The sequence below is a fragment of the Biomphalaria glabrata genome, chromosome 2 (assembly GCF_947242115.1).
Source record: "Biomphalaria glabrata chromosome 2, xgBioGlab47.1, whole genome shotgun sequence".
In the NCBI taxonomy this organism is placed as follows: domain Eukaryota; kingdom Metazoa; phylum Mollusca; class Gastropoda; family Planorbidae; genus Biomphalaria; species Biomphalaria glabrata.
Genome location: NC_074712.1, coordinates 62,817,700 through 62,836,553, shown reverse-complemented (window position 1 = coordinate 62,836,553; position 18,854 = coordinate 62,817,700). Strand labels below are relative to the sequence as shown.

General features: G+C 36.2%; 2 protein-coding genes across 4 annotated transcripts in view; both read left to right on the top strand.

Annotated features, from left to right (window-relative positions):
- Positions 1 to 3,149, top strand: part of LOC106068980 (NXPE family member 3-like) — a 43,761-nt gene extending 40,612 nt beyond the window's left edge. For all 3 annotated transcript variants that reach the window (XM_056021845.1, XM_056021844.1, XM_056021846.1), the window contains one exon: positions 2,641 to 3,149. In XM_056021845.1, the coding sequence (XP_055877820.1) occupies positions 2,641 to 3,060 (420 nt within the window). In that variant the 3' untranslated portion in view covers positions 3,061 to 3,149. The remainder of the gene's footprint in view (positions 1 to 2,640) is intronic.
- An 8,947-nt stretch (positions 3,150 to 12,096) lies between these two features.
- Positions 12,097 to 18,854, top strand: part of LOC106065555 (U3 small nucleolar RNA-associated protein 6 homolog) — a 165,016-nt gene continuing 158,258 nt past the window's right edge. The window contains exons 1-9 of the mRNA XM_056021843.1: positions 12,097 to 12,339; positions 13,657 to 13,741; positions 14,221 to 14,262; positions 15,280 to 15,351; positions 15,456 to 15,476; positions 16,395 to 16,442; positions 16,737 to 16,800; positions 17,013 to 17,137; positions 17,241 to 17,315. Of these exons, the coding sequence (XP_055877818.1) occupies positions 12,248 to 12,339; positions 13,657 to 13,741; positions 14,221 to 14,262; positions 15,280 to 15,351; positions 15,456 to 15,476; positions 16,395 to 16,442; positions 16,737 to 16,800; positions 17,013 to 17,137; positions 17,241 to 17,315 (624 nt within the window). The 5' untranslated portion in view covers positions 12,097 to 12,247. The remainder of the gene's footprint in view (positions 12,340 to 13,656; positions 13,742 to 14,220; positions 14,263 to 15,279; positions 15,352 to 15,455; positions 15,477 to 16,394; positions 16,443 to 16,736; positions 16,801 to 17,012; positions 17,138 to 17,240; positions 17,316 to 18,854) is intronic.

The following is an 18,854-nucleotide window of genomic DNA, read 5'->3' as shown; positions in this document are numbered from 1 at the left end:
AAGTAACAACCAATATAAAGACACGTCTACATTCAATGATGATACATTCACTTAAAGTGACATTCGTATCTCCTGGCTAAATGTCAGTGTTCTTAGATCTGACTTTGTTATTACCACTTGTTATTTTATTTATACTTAAAGATCGTTTCATAATTTGTTTAAAAGTAATATAATTTGAACACTATTGCAGACTCCTTGGCCCACCAGGGAGGGCAAATTCCACCCACTGAACAGGCTGTAAGTTTTCATCATGCTCTGGTTACAATTCAAAAAACAGAAATGGAAAAGTGGTTTGAGTGCTGGGAGAAGTCCCAAAAAGCCCGTGGAATCTGGGAGCACATGAGGCGCCCTGACCGCACTTCCTCGTGGTGGAGGCTGTCCAGGCATGAGCAAACTATTGTCCTGTTGATGCCCCCGCTGCGGGGAAGAAGAGGAAACCGTGCCTCATATTCTGTTTGACTGCCCCAGACTTGCTGATCTCCGTCTCGACACGTCTGTATGGTGACGTGTATGCACTACGCAAGACAGCAGGGTTTCTGTCTAGGGCTTTTGCAAGAGAGGATTTTAGCCTCTCAAGCTCTCACTCAAATGGAGTTTGATGATGATGATGATGATGATGATGATGATGATGATGATGATGATGAAACCTTTGTATTTTTTTTTTCGGTATTTTCGCAAAAGGCCGCAGTCTACATAGAAAGCATTTTGTTTTTAATAGTAAGAAATCGGTACTTTTAGAGCAATATTTTTTTTTCTCTAAGGCTTCTTATTGTCAAATTGCCTTAAATCATTTCCAATTCCTTTTAGACGCGGTCTTAAAAAACAAAACCAGTCCTAATGGCATTAATAAGATAGATCTAGAGAACTAGAGTCTTTTTCTTTTTTGAGAGAGAGAGAGAGAGAGAGAGAGAGAGAGAGAGAGAGAGAGAGAGAGAGAGAGCAAGTAATGGTACTATATAACACTATAAAAGAAAATAATCCTAATTGCATTAAACTAAAAAGATTAATCTAGACTTATTGTCATTTCGCTTACATTCAAAAAGGTGTCAGATAAACTATTACAATTTATAAACCAAATTGATATTCCTTTTTATTTTTAGAGAACAAAATGCCAAGAGAAATGTAGAAATGGGAACAGGAATGTGTACGAAGGATTAACTTTTTCTTTGTCGGCGGGGGTGGGGTGGAGGGGGGGGGATAAGTAAAACTGCTACTAAAATTAACGGGCCCAAAATATGAGAGCGTGTATGTGCCGGGGGGCGCATTGTGGAGCGGGTCTATCCAAATCAAGTCAAAAGTCTATGTGGGAGAAATTACGATGCGCAGGTGGAACAAAAAAATGGGATTCCAGAAAACGACAGAAAGAGAATGGGACGTAAAGTCTCATTGTAACAGTTTCAGTAATTTACTGGCTAAAAAAAAAGTATGCTAGGTTGGTCGTTAAAATGAAGTCCGTTTATACAATAAAAAAAGAAAGGGGCTGTTCCGGCCATAATAAACCATAAAAAGCCAGGGAACAAATCAACGGGCGTAGCCGGTTCGTACCGCTAGTGCTTAAATATTGCAAGGAATCTTTCCAGTGAGCTATGTACAATGGACCTCATTCACCAATCGTAAATAAACACATTTAGCCACGTCATAATATTGATCAAACAATGAAAAAATACGTATCACGTGACAGAGTTTATGGGTTACGTAATTTGTATAGAAGATATATATGGATGGCTGCCTGGTCGTGCGGTTTGCACGCTGGACTGTCGTTCAGATTTAGCGATGGTCCCGGGTTCAAACCCTGCCCGCTCCCATCCCCCGTCGTCCTGCGGGAGGTTTGGCCTAGGAAGTAATTATCTTCAACTCTGAAGGAACATCCGAAAAATGTAAAACATTTTACAACAATCACGTGGCTAAATGTTGTTTGTTTACGATTGGTGAATGAGGTACATTAAATTCTCGAACGCCATAAACGCCAAGGGCATCTGGCGTTATCGAGCACAAAGCGCTGGTTGTGAGTGTGTATGTGTTTCGTGTGTGAATGTTGTTCGTATTTGCATCAGTATTGTTATTGTAACAGTAGTTACGCTGAGGTGGTCAAATCGTAGTCAAACTGAATTTTCCATTTGATTGGACCAATAAAAAAATTATCTTATCTATCTAATTAACTGTCCAGCTAATTTCACAAGACGGTGCCGAAATGTTCATTAACGCCTATCTATTTATTCATCTCTTTACTGGATATACAGAAACATTAAGAGTCAGGCCCAGTAAGCCTGGAGGAAGCTGATTGGTGTCCCATGCCCCAGACTGGACCACAGGCAGAAATGAGAGGATGATATTAATTCACTTTGACTATAAAGTTTAATATAATATTAAGTAAATCTCTTAAGTTTTGTAAAAATGTTTGACATGTTTCGGATGTTCCTTCAGAGTTGAAGATAGTTTACTTCCTAGTCCAAACCTCCCGCATGATGACCGGGGATTGGAGCGGGCAGGGTTTGAACCCTCGACCGTCGATAAATCCGAACGACAGTTCAGCGAGCAAACCGCACGACAAGGCAGTTGTTGTATATGTTAATTAGTATAAGGTACACATTAGGCCTATATATTGTATTTTAGTTTAAATAAACCTTTTCTATTTTCTAGGGTGAAGAACTACCAACTGAACATGTATTCTCGGAAACCAGATTTCTAGATTCTGTCCCGGCGGATGCAAAATATATCATCCACTTTCATCATTTCCTCCACCTCGCCCCGTTTCATTTAGGGCACATGGAACATCGTTTGAAACTAATCCGCGAAGCACTGAAACGTCTGCTGGACAGGAATCCTCACGTGATCTTTCTCTACCAATCAGCGCACAGCGTGTACATAAGGCAGACGATGAATGGGATTTTTTACGTGGAGCTGCAGAGGCGTATCCTGGAAGGGCTTGGGGATAGGGTGATGTTTGTTTTCACGTGGCCGATGACTATAGCACTGGACAACAACGAAGTCCACCCACATATAGCGGACAAATTTACTAAACTTTACATGGGACATATATGTGGTCGTGCCAAGTTATAGCATATAGTAAGTCTCAACATTCCTTTCCCTTTGATTAGAGTTTCTTAAAACTTCCGTGAATAAATAAACAACAAATACTTTTAATTAAATTTGCAGAATTTGCTGTGTATTTAATGTGAGTGTGTGTGAGATTGTGCGAGTGATATTGTATGTGGGGATGTGTGAATGTGTGAGGGGGGAGTGTGTGTCGGCATGTGGATGTGGGATGTGAGGGTGTGGGAGAGAGATGGTGTATGTGGGTGCGTAAGTGATGGTTGCTACTGTGTGAATTTTTATTTGGGTTATTCAGTGTGTGTGAAAGAGATGAGGATCCTAGCAATGGAATTGAGATGCTACAGAAGGATCCTAGGCATCACATTCAAAGACCGCATCACAAACCAACCCATAATGACCTGCTAACTATTGTAAAAAGACGAAAGCTTAAAACCTATGGCCACATTACAAGATCTATGGGGCTCGCAAAGACCTTCCTTCAGGGAACAGTGCCAGGGAAAAAAAGAAGAGGCGGACAGAAAAAGCGATGGGAGGACAACATTAAAGAATGGACAGGCCTGCCATTGAGAGAGGTTCTAAACAAGGCAAAAAAAAAGGGAGTAATGGAGAAAGACGGTCGACAAATCTTGCATGGTGCCCCAACGGTCCAACAGACTAGGGGATAGGTAAAGGTAAAGGTAAGGTGAAAGTTCTAACTAAGGCACAAGACAGAGAGTAATGGAAAAAGACGGTCGACAAATCTTGCATGGTGCCCCAACGGTCCAACAGATTAAAGGATAGGTATAGGTAAATGACTTTCCAGAAGACATCTCAGAACAACCAGAAACACAAGACCTAGAGAGTCCAAGAGTACCAACTCTGCTAGATGTAAAACCTCCCCACCACACACTATTTCTGTCAACACCTCTGGACCACATGAACAATACACCTATAACGTTTGGTCTCGATTCAATACAATGTAGGTATAGTGTATATTTCCTAATTCGGTTAATTCTGTAATATATTCGTTCTGAGCTTTCAGTTTCTGTATCTGTTTTTGTAGAAAGATTTAAATTATTTTATCCCGACAGATTTTTCCCTTTACATTTGTCATTATTTTCTCTGCTACAAAAATCTTATCTTATATGTTACAGTTACAGAGTTACTTCAAAAAAAAAAAGAAGATAATTACGTCCTACGCATTTCGTGTGTCGATCCAGTCATGCGTGTTAATCATTGACTTAAACTCTGCTAAGTCGTTGGTTTTCCTGGATGATTCAGGCAACCCATTCCATTCACTAATAGCACTAGGGAAGAAGGAGCACTTGATTATCTTATGTTCCAATTCTCTAAGGCAGGGGTGGGCGACATTTTATATCGAGGGTCGCATTGACAAAATTTTGGGAATGGGGGGCCGCATATTATACATTCTTTTTTTCAGACTCCTAATTGGGGAATTACAACAAGAGTTAGCAATTTCTGAAAGCAATTTTACGATTTCAAAAAAATATGCTATTGTCTTTTTACATCACAACCTTTAACCCCAAATGTACAGTTGTACTAAATGTGAAGTATTTAATGTGAAGTATTTAACTATTCGTCATGTTCCGGAACTGTGGTACTAGTTTACTAGTTGTTATCCTTGTGACTGCTGTCAAATTACAGTCAGTCAACATCAACCTTTGATTACACTTGTTAAGTTTACACAGAAAAAATGTTTGTTCACAAATGTATGTTTACCCAAATAATGTGAAAGTTTAGCAGCAAAATTTTTTTAAAGTATGGAAATAAGGCTTCTGGAACCCATTAGGCTCCCGTGGAAGAACTGACTGGAACTTCTCTTTCAGGTCATAATTTGCATGGAGTTATGTTCTTTTGAGCTAAATCAGTATCAGCACTAAATGCTGAGCTGACGGTATTGAAAACTGGTACTTGGCGTCTTAAAATTTGCTTTTATGAATTCCATAATTTGAGGAAACTAAAAAAAAATGTTGTACTTTTAACAATTTCACTAGAAATAGTTTTACTTTCTATATGGATCAATAATATATAATTTTATGCAGCTTTGTACAACCTTTCTTATTTAGAGTTTATGGTTGGGATATTCTTTAGAACAAAAACAGACTGTTTTATCAGTCGAAGATCGAACTTCATCAGTTGTTACACTTGCCATCTTGTTCCAAGCATACCCAACACTCAACACAGTTCTTCATAGCATTGAATAAATACTGGCCTGAGATTGTGTCTTAGACTGAGTATATTGAAGTAGTCAATTAGCTTAATCTTCGTTTACTTGAAATTTTTTATAATGTGACAGTGTCAATAATACAGATAGCATACTTGGAATTATTCTCCATTTTTATATGTAGGTGTCCACGGGCCGCATAAAACACTCCGGCGGGCCGCATGTGGCCCACGGGCCGTAATTTGCCCATCCCTGCTCTAAGGGAAGACATCTTACATGAAAGAAAGTGTCATTATCTAGACCTAGAGCTAATCGTTTGGTTTCCGCTGTTATCAACTTTGTACGTAAAGTGTTCGGTCAACATGACCTAGTGTGTTATGAATGAATGTCAAGAAAAAGGAAGAATGGATTGTTAACCTTTTCTAAATCTTTCATTTGGGAGAGCTATCAGCTCTTTGTCTATATTCATATGTTTGTATTTTTTTTTTTTTTCAAGAAATGTATGTCCTGATTTTTTTTTCACAGGACCTAAAGATACCTAAGAGAAAATGAAAAGAAGTCTTTTTTTTTTTTTTAAAGATAAGCAGATCAAGATTTGTATAAGTTATGGGACTTTAAAAGAAGATCAGTAGATGTCATCTAACTAGTGCTTTTTATATTAGGGGTTTATTTTTACAGCGTCACTTATTAATTAATATTAATCATATTACATGCATTTAAATAAACAAAAATCAATTATAACAAAGTAATAATAATACTAAACAAGACGCTGAACATACCAAAACTATAAAAGAGTCTGGATTCGAAATGGCAAAATATGTAGGTCATATCTGGGTCTTTGTTGTCACATGGAATGTTGCACTTCTCTTTTTACTTTCAAGCCTAAAAGCCAAATATGCAGAGCATAACTGGGTTTGCGTAGTCATGGGGAAACACTTCGGTACCGAAGACGTGGCAAGACGTCGGGGGATGTCAGGGCGTAGGGGTCGAACTCGTGACCATCAAGACGACAGTCCAGAGCGCACATCACACGGCGAGCCATCTGTTTTTCGGCAGCTCAATTCTACATCTAAAGGAAGATCAAGACTTTACAACTTTACCTTCCAACTGTTAATAACTTTTAGATAAACACACGCTCTCATTTATAACAATGTTTTATATTTGGAAACAAAAAAAAAGGGGAACTGTAGAATTGTTTTAGAGTCCATAATCACGAGATTATGAAATATGTAGACAAAAAATTGTCATTTTGGGGTGTCATTCGATATGGAAAACGACAATCCTACGCGCGATTAAAAAAAAAGGCGTTATCCCGTAATTTAAAAATCTGGTGAAAGAAGCTTCTCGCACCTCAAACTAATGAAGAATTACTTTAGGTCAACAATACTCGTAGATAGATTGAAACATTTGGTAATTCTTGCTTTTAAGTGTGATCTATGTAGGAAATAGAATTTTTATGATGTACTATATGACTTCGCTACACGCAAGGCTCGTGTAGTAATTCTTTACGTAGTAAACAATGAATAAAATGCAAAGACGAATATATTTTCTAATGCAAACTCCTTATTTTCACTTATTATCCGTATCCCTAAACAAACTGGGCCCCGCGAAATCCTTTTTGCATAGGGCTCCACAATGGTTAAGTCCGGAACTGCTATTTAGTGACATATGAATACAGAGTATATTACTTCTTCTCTTTCCATGATATCTTGGTCACAATTGTTAAGTCCGGCCCTGCTATTTAGTGACGGGTGAATAGTACTTGTTCTCCTCCCCCTTCTCTTTTTTTTTTTCGTTGGGTAACTCTAGTCCGTCCGACTTGCAGAAATAAAAGAGTGATCTTTCCTTTACATCTTGAGTGTCCAAACTCTTGGGGCATGAAGAGAATTATATATACAGATTGTCTACCAAAATTAACGAATGCTTATAAAATCAGCTCACGATAGAATAGAGAGTTTGCGGTTCTTATTTCAAATGACAAAATCTATAGATACAGAGTGTATTATTTTTTAACGACGTATTGTGTAGTGGTGGTGGAGAGAAGCGGTGTCGCTTGATGTGTCGGCCACACGAGCAGGCCAGGGGATAAACTTAATTGTCAGAAGCTGAGACTTGTGCCATTTAGGGCTTTTTTTGTGTGTTTTTTGCCAGACTGACTGTGATTTGATTCCTTCTGACATCCTGGCTATGACAGCCTTTTTTTTTTATGTCTTTGCGATGTACTCAAAATGAAAGACTGAAAGAGTTAGTGAGTGCTCACTTTACACAAGACCGGATCTACTACAGCCTGGCCCCTCAGTGGTCCTGTGCATGGAAAAGTGTAACATTTTTTAAACAAAATCACCCTAACCTTCATCAATGGACCTCATTCACCAATCGTAAACAAACAACATTTAGTCACGTGATCTTATTGATAAAAAGAACGGGAAAAAAAACTGTCACGTGACAACCATCATGAATGAAACATGAGATCGTAAATTATTTAGAAGAGACAGAGCACCACGTGACTAAATGTTGTTTGTTTACGATTGGCGAATGAGGCCCATTCTTTTAGCCTGTTGAACTGTTATGACACCACACAGCGGCGTAGCTAGAAATGTGCGGGCCGCTCGGGGCATCAAATGGTGTGGGGGGGGGCATCAAACTGAGGACAAACTTTCTCAGTTAAACTACATATTGTAATTACATAAACAAAAACAAATACATTCATTAGTTTTGATAATTTGTTATGTCCTATATTCATTCTTAAATTAAATTAAATGTAGTCTGTAGACCAGCTGGAATCAAATTTTACCAGATTTGTTTTAAACTCAGAAGGCAACTTTTACCATTTTTTTAAAGCCTTACATGATGTTACTTCAATGCACTGGTTATGGACAAGTTTATAATGGTATTTTTATTTTTATAATCTACTAATTAGTAATTATCCAATCTCTTTTGTGGACCAGTGTGGGAAGGGGTATATGGGAGAAGGTTTTCCAACCGCTCAGCAAACACAATCATTCTAGAGTCGGGATTTGAACTCAAGCCTCCTTGTAAGGTGTCCTAGCCGTAACCCCGCGGTTTTAGCCTCTCAGCCACACATCACTTGCTTGGAGGGAACTTGACTAGGCAACAATATAAATGGACCTCATTCACCAACCGTAAACAAACAACATTTAGCCATATGGTGCTCTATCTCTTCTATACAATTTACGATCTCATGTTTAATTCATGATGGTTGTCACTTGACAGTTTTTTTCCATTGTTTTATCAATAAGATCACGTGACTAAATGTTGTTTGTTTACGATTGGTGAATAAGGTCCATTGGCAGTACAAAATCAAAGAAATATCCTGGAGTGAAGTTACTATCCAAGTACGATCCATTCCTGAAAGACTGAATACGTACATGTCCCAATAAAATAAAAATGAATGTATTGTTACGATCTTCTCTACCAGGCCTTCTGCAAACACTGCTCAACAACACAACAGCGCATCTAAAACATCAACTTGACAACAAGAGCTTCAAGTAACAAAGTGGCGATTTAATGACAAATACATCAACAGCCAATACAACACAATTGGCTACATCAAATCCAAATGCTTTCTTGTACAATAGAACTGACTACTAAACGCTACAAGTCCTTTTCTGTCTACTTCTAGACTCGTACAGCTACATTTTCAAGGACTCACAAGGTACCATGACAAAGTCCTTACGCCTTGCTGTCCTGGACTCAACTCTCTATTGTTCACACTGTCGCTAGTCCGTGAAGGCGCTTATCTTATCTTATATAATACAGACGTTACTTCAAAAAAGAAGATGATTACGTCCTTCGCGTCATGCATTTAGTCATGCATATTAACCAGTGACTTAAATTCTGCCAATTCGGCTCTCGATCACATGACCACAACATGGGTCATATTTGCGTGAACTAGCAGTACTGTCCCTTGTCTATCGTCGACAGCCGTTGACCCGTTGACCTGTGTGATTGGCCTGAGTCGCGTGTATCAGTAGGCCGCACACACATTAACCCTTTCGGTCCTCCACTGGAGTTACTACTACTAAGTGCTCACGAAAACAAAAACAAAAAAAATCACACAGAGAGTTAAAAAGCAAACATCTCTCGATTATTTCCCACAGTACAACTGTCAACTAACATCTAAAATCTACATACAAATTTTATGGTACATGTCATGCTGAACCTTGTTGATGTCCAAGGGCTGAGCCGAAGGCTCTTCGAGCCCTAAGTTTGAAAAAAAAAACCTGTTTGGACGCCAAACAGTAAAAAAAAAAAACAAAACATGTGAGAACACAGTTCTGTTTGAGAGAGACCCGAGTCAATGCCTATGTAAAGCATTGCTGTTTCCAATGCCTTTGGCCCCCCGACGCATGCTTGGCTGCACATGGCCGAAGGCCGAGGACACCGGGAGCCTCCGCCATTTTCTTTCGTTATACCAAGCTAACTGTGCGGGACTCGCCATTTATGTAACGGTCCCTTTGAGGAACAGCACATGGATGTGTGACAAGTTTGTGGGGACTTTTTTTACAACCCCGCCCGTGCAAGAGGTGGACTCTCGTCTACCCGTGGGCATCCCCACGGGAGTCCTGTGTTGCTACCCTTTTAGCCTAACCACTTCCTCTAATGGTCGTTTCCACGCGAGCGCCACGATGAGGCAGAGAAAAAAACTTGCCTAGCGAAAAAGATGAAGATAGATTTCCTGTCAACACACAAGAAAAAGCTGTTGGTGGAATTATTTTCCTTGGACCGTATTGTTTCATGAAATAATAAACCCATAAGAACAACGTCATGGTAAATATGAATTTTAGTCCGCTTTATTGAATTCTCAGATGTGAATTAATCTCAATGGTTCTCCCAGCGACATAGACAAAAATGAATTTTGTCTGGGGGCTTCAGGTCATTGTCGCAGTTTCTCCAGAAGCCGCCGAACTTCCAAAACAAGAATCTATTGAGCTTTGGAGATTTATAAACAAAAATATGTCAGTCCCCGAATATTGCCATCTTGATTCACATTTTTTTCCCTACTGTTGTGGTAAGTGTGGCTACATGCAATCGAAGTTTTTCCAAAAATACTTTGATGAAGAAATACTTACAACCAACAATGACGAATTAACGACTCACTATTTTGGCAATTTCGTCTATTGAACTAATAGTGAAAAAAACTTATTTCAATAAAATTATCGATAGTTTACCGGCGAGAAAGCGTGTGAGATTCACTTGTATTATCTATTTTTGTAAAATCGATTCTTTGCGAAATAGCAATGCTTAAATAATGAATACACTTTATTTCGAAATTACAAACTTTTCGCTGTTTGAAAACTTTTTTTTGGAGGGCGTCAAGAGGAACTGCCACACAGGGCATCAAATACCCTAGCTGCGCCACTGACACCACACATGATCTGTCAAACGTCTTTCTCCATTCCTAGAGTAACAGCTTTAGTTAAAATCAATAAATTTAGAAATCCTTCAGGAGAGAAGACTCAAAAGTAAAGTAGCAGTTATACATAAAACACTGTACCATAATCTTCAGATAAAGGCATATTCCTCGTTCCTTACGCTAGGACAAATTTGTACAAATACTCCTTCTTCCCTAGTGCTATTAGAACATGGAATGGGTTGCCTGAGCTAGCCAGGAAAACCAGTTACTTAGCAGAATTTAGGTCATTGGTTAATATGCATGACTAAAAACATGACGCGTAGGTAGTAATCTTTTTTTTTCTTTTTGGAGTAACGTCTGTATTATATAAGATAAGATTATACAAAAACAAAACCTAATAAAATGCTAAGTAAGTCACAAAGATAAAGGCACACTCCTCATTCGGATCATTCCATATGCTAGGACAAATTTGGTTAATATGCATGACTAAATGCATTACGCGTAGGACGTTATTATATAAGATAAGATAATAATAATAATGACAACTGACCTCACAGATACCTTCAAGGCCCCTAAGAACCTAACAAGATTATCGTTGCCTGTCAGAGTGCTGTAGCCAACTGCTGCAGACCTTCCTCATCACCATAACAATTATCAGTGTACTTGGTTAAAGGGAGACTACAATGAAAATTTGTTCTTTAACAACATCGACAATGGTAGTGTCAGAGAATGAAATTAGTTCTATTTTTTAAAAAAATAATCTTTATTATCCATGAGAGGAACTAACAATTTTATAATTTTGCTAAGCGGTATAAAAAAAATGGAAGATTCAACGATGAATCACAATCAGGGCCGGTCCTAGCTATTGCGGGGCCCTATGCGAAACGGATTGCGCGGGGCCTAGTCTAGGTAGGGATAAGCATAATATCAAAATAAAGAATTTTTAAATTAGAAAATACTTTTGTTGTACCAATAAATTTTTATTAAATGAAAGCCCGCAATGCCATTTTTATTTATTAGCATCCCAAACTGACAATGTTGTCTATTTTTCAGGAGATTTTAATAATTTCAGAAGATTCTCAGGACTTTTTCGTATATTTTGCCTTTTCAGGCGATTTCCTGGAGGCCCTGGAAAATCAGGAGGTCGTGGAAACCCTGTTTTATATAAAAAGTTATAATGGTTTAATTTAATAATTTACACTTAGAATTAGCGCGGGGCCTATGAAAGCGCTGGGCCTACTGCGACCGCATAGGTTGTAGAACACATTTCCTCCATAATAATGCAGATTTTACAAGTATTATCTTCTTTGACACTTTAATATATGAGTTAGGAACTCTACAAATAGAATGAGATCTAATTTTCAGATTTATTTATTTGTTAAATCTTTTGCTACTATGTTATTCTTTTATTATATTTAAAAGCTATGAAAAGTGGTAAAAGAAAAATGCGAGACTTTATGAAGGCTAGGTATACTTTGATATTTAACCGCTAGAACTGGGAGTCTGCCAAATTGTGGTAAGCATGTGAATTGTATACATTTGTAAACAAACTTGAATCAATTTTTTTGTCTCTTGATAGACTTGATTGTCATAAATTTTTTATTCTAAAAGATCTTTACAGATCTATATCTATAAGCTAAAAAGAAAAAAAAATGGCAGAATACGTTAATCAAAGGCTGGAAGAAATGATTCCTGAGCTAGAAGAGATGAGCAGCATTGGATTATTTTCTATCAAAGAAACAAAGTAAGTTTTCACAATATAATATTAATAATAATATAATATAGACTAGACATTCTCACATAGACTCTAAGAGTCAGAGTACTCAGACTGTGACTGTCTAAAAAAGTCTTAGTTTTAGTCACACTTAGATCTAGTCAGTCTACTTGTGGTCTTGACTCGAGTCTTGAGTTACCCAGTCACTGTCTTGAAGTTGAAGATCTAGATCTAGATCTCTGTAGTATAAATCTATAATAATATAATATATAGACATAGATCATTCATAGATGATAGATGATAGTGATAGACATAAATTATAATTATAGACTTAATTTTAACTGTCTTAAACTTAAATACTTAAATTTATATAGATTCTAGACTAAAGTAGACCCTCTACTCTACTCTAGACTAGACTAGTGACATTTTCTTGAACCGGGCCCACAGGTACTTTGCTACCCTCAAAAATAGTGAACTCAAATCTAGATCTAATTAATTGTATTCCTTCATTCTTACAGTGGCTGTGAGGCATAGTGGTGGCCTAGTCCATAGATATTTCAGTCACTGGTAGAGTTTTATATATATATATATATATTATATATAACCAATCTGACAAAAAAAGGAACATTTTCATCCACACCTCTCCTTGTCCCGAAAAGTAAATAGATTGTGTTCGACTAATTCTAACAAACTGATCAGCGTAAGGCTAGCCTAGAACTTAAGTAGACTACGTGTAGTCTGTCATGACAAGATGACCATGCGATAGTGTTTGTTGTATGTTGAGTGGTCAGGCGAGAAAAATCATACCTGTCGGTACTGCTGAGATCTAGGTCTACATCTAAAATCATTTAGATCTCAAAGCATTATAATAGCTAACTCCCCATGGGAAAAAACATTTTCATCCACACTCCTCCCTGCTGAAAAAGTAAATAGGGAAGTCAAATAGAAACCAGTAAAAATCGGACCATTTTTAGGGGTTAGGGAAATATTACCTCAGAGAAACATAAATTGCTAACTTATTATTGCAAATAAGATGAAAAGAATAAAATATTCCTTATCTGTAATTTAAAACAAATAATTTATCAAAAATTGTCAAAACCATCAGAGTTTCCCTCTAATTAAATAATTAACAAGAATGAACAGTATGTAAATTACGTGCAAAATAAACTGTCATCCATTGGGTAGTCTAAAAACTAACAGATTATAGACTCCTGCATAAGACCATCGGAGGAAAAAAAAAGCCTATATATATTATAATAAAAATAGCAAAAATAAAAAAATTCAGTATTTCTTAATATGAAAGAAAATAATACTAAATATATATCTATGTTTCTTGTGTTTGGACAGAGTCATTCTGAAACTGAGAGAGGCTCATGAGTACAAGCTTCGACAACAAACGAAAACCAAGCAATCATTTTTAAATTACATAGAGGTCTGCGTTTTGTTTCCTACACTTAGTAATAGATATTTATTTGTTTTATTACTCAACTGTTTAGTGTTTTTAATTAGTATGATTTATTTTTTAAATAAATGGTAATGTTGATCATCGTAACACTAAAACAAAAACTTTATTTCACATTTTTTCTTTGTATCTACTTTTGTATGGAAGCTTATTAAATAGTAATGCTTTAACCAAAAAATTATCTTCTGTCTTGACTTTTGTCGTAAAGTTGTTATATGAGAGTTCGTATAACCAAAAATCTCAACATTTCCTGGTTAGCAGCTGTTCTTAGCAAGATATCCAGCCATCTTGGACGACTTTGTTTCATGCTTCCTGTATTTTTAATATTAGCCTTGTTGATGATAGTTTAGTTATTTGGCAATAATTGTGTAGATTGTATAATTATTGGTGTTTTCGTTGATTGAAACTTCTTTGAAAATTAACAAACATTTGTATTTCTGTTTGATCAGTATGAGAAGAAATTATTGGAGTTGATCAAGATAAGAAGAAAGGTGAGAGATCTTGTTGATTGTTGTTGAAGAAATTTCATTATTTGACTTGTGAGCAAACATTCTGCACCGGTTCACCCTAACCCACAAAATGCACTAGAGATGCTAAAATGAAAAAAAAAAAAAGAATGTAAATTAAATTGAAATTGATGTCAAGTAGACACAATTAAGCTGAGGTGTTGAGGTTCTGGTTGAAATTTTAAACTTTTTGGGTTGGAAATTATGGAGTTGTGCCCCAAAGAAAAGGTCACTTTTGTGCACAAATCATTTCAACAAATATTATTGAGTAAAATAACATGTTAAATAAACATAAATGTAGAATGAAATGTTTATTCATTTCATAATCAAAGGCTAACATTTCAAGGTAGGGGGTCTTCAAACATAAGTTATTTCATTTGATGATTATACTGTCGAGGGCAGATGTAGATGCCGAAAAGAGATTATATAAATTATAGATTTTATAAAGCGCTACTTTCATGCTTATAGCATGCTCAGAGTGCTATTCTCCAATGTCATTTGTGGATCAGTGGGGGGGGGGGGATATCTTGGAGAAGGTTTTTTCATGCTGCCTTTAGACGCTTAGTAAACACAACTCTGCTCAAGGGTGTCAAACCTTGAGCCTCTTTCATGGGTAGCTAAGCCAAGTTCAAGCGTACTTAGCCTTTAGACCACGCATCCCACAATTAAACTAACCCCTGGCAGTAAGCGGTTAATTTTGCTCTTGATGTGGTGAAATATGTAGATCCCAACTAGCTCTGTGTAGCCACTTGAAACAATGCTCTTCCCCTTAATCTTTGGAATCGAAGACAAGCCTAATTATTATAGGGGATAGTTTCTTTTTTTTTTCAATATAAAATATCATTTGGCTTTCTTTATGATTTTATTAACAAATGGAAGACAGTAGTGTTTCATTTATTGCTATTTATCTGACATAATATTTACATTTTTCTGTAATTCATTGTTTTTATTTTGAGATTTGTTAATGAAATTATCATTTAAAAAAAATGTTCTTTTCTTCAGAAACTTGGTCAAGATTCGAAAAAGAGAGATGTTGAAAAAGCAATAGCAGACAGAATTCACAAATTATATCGAGTAAGTCACATTGTCAACCTGCTTAAGCATTAGGTTTATTTAATAAATTGGACTTGATCTATTCCAAATAACTGCTGTATAACTTTTTTTTTTTTATTCCTCAGTTGGTCTGTGAAAGATTTTCTGTAAGTAAAAAGTATCATTTTTTAAGATGATAACAAAAAAAAAGGGATTATAAAGTATATATTTCTAATCTATACCTAAAAACTAAGCTAATCTAGTTTCTTTAATACCCAACGCCTATTAAAAGAAAACATCCTGCTTTTGACAAAACCTGTAGCGTTTAACTAGACTATACTCTAGATCTTGTTTAGATAGAACCAAAAGGCTATCTTATTGAGATCTATTCTAGATTAAGGTTATAGATCTAGATAATTTGGCTATCAGCTAGCATCAGCCTAACACCTCCTCCCTTTTTTTTACCTGTTGTCGTTGGTCTCCAGAATGAAATTTTGATAGCACATTCACCACCTTATCAGCCTTACATAAGTGACTACAGATCTCTATATGCTCTCTGTAATAAAGGCAATTGAATTCTTTTCAAAAGAAATTTTATATATCTTTGGGATGTTGTAGGGGATTTATGTCTCTAGACATTGGTTAACAATGGCATATGTTGTTGCCCAGTCGTTGGCTGGTAGCTCCAAACAGCTAGTACAACTAACTCTACGTAGCCATGTTAAATCTTAATGTAGAACTCTAACTAAACTTGAACAAACTTCTTGATGAACTAAAACTGAAAACTTTGATTCACACTCTACACGGATTCAACTTAGAAAATAGATGCATGTAGAAACATGTGACATGATAAATTTAAACAAATCGAACTACAAATACGCGTCTCGTGTCTCTCGCTAGTCTTTCAACTACCACACGAGTACTTTTTATTCACTTGAATTATGTCAGGCCACCTCGTGGTTTCATCAGAAACTCTTCATCCTACACAACCAAAACATCTGCCTCATTTCCTAGTGGTTACATTAGCAATACGTACATACACTGCAGAACAATATGGTAATTATGTTTTTTGGGATGTATTGCAGGATGATCTCCACTTGTGGGAACAGCACATTGAGTTCACTAAACTTATGGTAATGTTCACTGTTGTATCTTGCTAAATTCAAATATACTAGAAGGCCAGTTTGTATAGCATTTATTTTAAGAGTGGATTGAAGATTTAGATTCAATGAAACTAGATAGAATACTTGATATTTACTTGAAATGGTTGTGTTTGGACTTTTAATTTATTTGAAGAAATATTAGTCTTTTTTTTTTAGTGATAGACTATTTATTATGCACATTTATTTATTTATTTTCTTTTTTTTTTATTTATTCTCCTTTTTTTTATCATCAAGTTAACATTAACAAAAAATTTTCTATTTCAGAATGAAAAATCTTATGTGTCCAGGCTCTATACAAAAGTTTTGAAAATTCACTCACATAATGAAGGTAAACTGTTTGGTCTCATTACATCAAGTATCTGTTGTAGATCTTTGTAAAGATGATAACCCACAAATCATTTTTGCTATCTTTCAAATACATGATATAAAAATATTTGTAATCATCGCAAAAAATCAGAAGACATTAATGAACATGTATGTTTTTTTACAATGAACTTCTTACAAAGTTATGGAAGATTTCTTGTACTCTTTCTCATCCAGACTTGTGGGTCAGGTCTGCTCGGTGGGAGAGTTCCAAAGAGGGTAACATGAACCCAGATCTGGCCAGAGAAATACTACTCAAGGCACAGAGGGTGAATCCAGAATCTCAGCTGATTTTCTTAGAGGTGACAACGGCTTTTTGTAATGTAATAAATTGGTAAAATATATATAGTTATAGATATTGGATTACTATGGCATTGTAATCTACGTATTATTTAATTTCAACAGATGTTCCGTATGGAACTAGATTTAGCAAAAATCGCAGTTAAAAGAAAACAAATCCTAGGTTTAGCTGACAAAAAGGTACGTTGTTTGAATTTATGTATTTTCATTCATAAAACACTTTACAACTTTTTCTCAAGTAGGCACTTTATTAGTTACAGAGCTGGCCTTAGACATAGGCAAACTAGGCGGCCATTTAGGATCTCTGATTATTGGGGACTTGGACAGACATCATAACAATTTTTTAGAGGAAAAATAGTGAAACTTGTTACCAATTTTATTGTAGAGTACACTAGGGTGTAAATACATTGCATAATTTTATTTTTTGCTTGTTTTTTTTTTTTATTTTCTACTTCATTTGGGGCCACCAAATTCACTTCGCCTAGGGCCTCCGAATATCTAAGGCCGGCCCTGTTAAAGTAATTACTGTGTTCTTTAATGGTTAAAAGTATTAACAGGAATTACCTCCCTTCTGTATATTTCAAACCCCAATAAGTTCTTTGAAAATATATATAAATATGAATCTTATATAAAGCAGTACTGGAGAAACTAAATATAGTAAAGCATTTAATTTTTAGTTTGATTAGACTGAGAAAAAGGCGGTACTCTTTTTTTTTTAAACTAGTCAGCTTTCTGAAATGAGTAGCAGAGTGACATAAGCTGCTAGCCTACCTAACTAGAGGGCTTGAGTTCAAATCCTGAATCGAGTTGTGTTTGTCTATCAGTAAAAGGCATCACAGAGTTGACCAAAAAGATTAGACTATAGCTCACAGGGAATAATATAGCATAAAAGATGTGCTAAACTAAACCAATTAAAAAAAATAATTAGTTAACTCTGTTGCTCCAACAATTAAGAGAGGCCCCATAGCTTTGATAATATTCCTGACATTCAGTATTGTTGTGGGCTAATCTAATCTGACTTCGACTATGTATCAATTATTACTTAACATTAGCCACAGAACATTATAAAATAGATAACAACATTCAGTTCTATAAAATGAGACTTTATTAACCACTGGGAAATCTGTCCAGTCTTCCTAAAACGTCGCTATATCTAACTACTATTCAACTACTATTCAAAACACAGCCTACTTCTAACATAACGCCATGTTGGTCTCTCGTTTGCCTAAGTCCACTACGTCATTAGTCTGTCATTAGTCTGTCTTACTACGTCATTACTTTTACCGTCGCTAAAACTATACACAATATATTTAACTAACAAAACTAACCTACTCTCTAAACTAGTACATTACAATGTGTAAACCACTATCTCTGCCACTTTGTTAATGAAGAATCATAGTCGAAATTACAACAGGTGTTTACAAGCTTTCTCTAGCATAACATTTTTTTTTGGTTAGGTTTTAATTTCCTAAAATTTTATACCCTTACTGGCATTGTTCAGTTTAAGGTGTCCAAAGTTGTGTCTCTTTATCACTGATTTAATTCAGGCAGTGCTTCTTAACTTGATGCCCATGTGGAAACAATCACTAGAAATGATTAGGCCAATAAGGAAGAAAAACAGAACCCCCATCTTTGTGCCTAAGGACAGACTCAATTGGACTGGCAGGGATTGAAGGAAGCCCCAAAACCATTTCACTATCCAGACACTGTTCCTCAAGG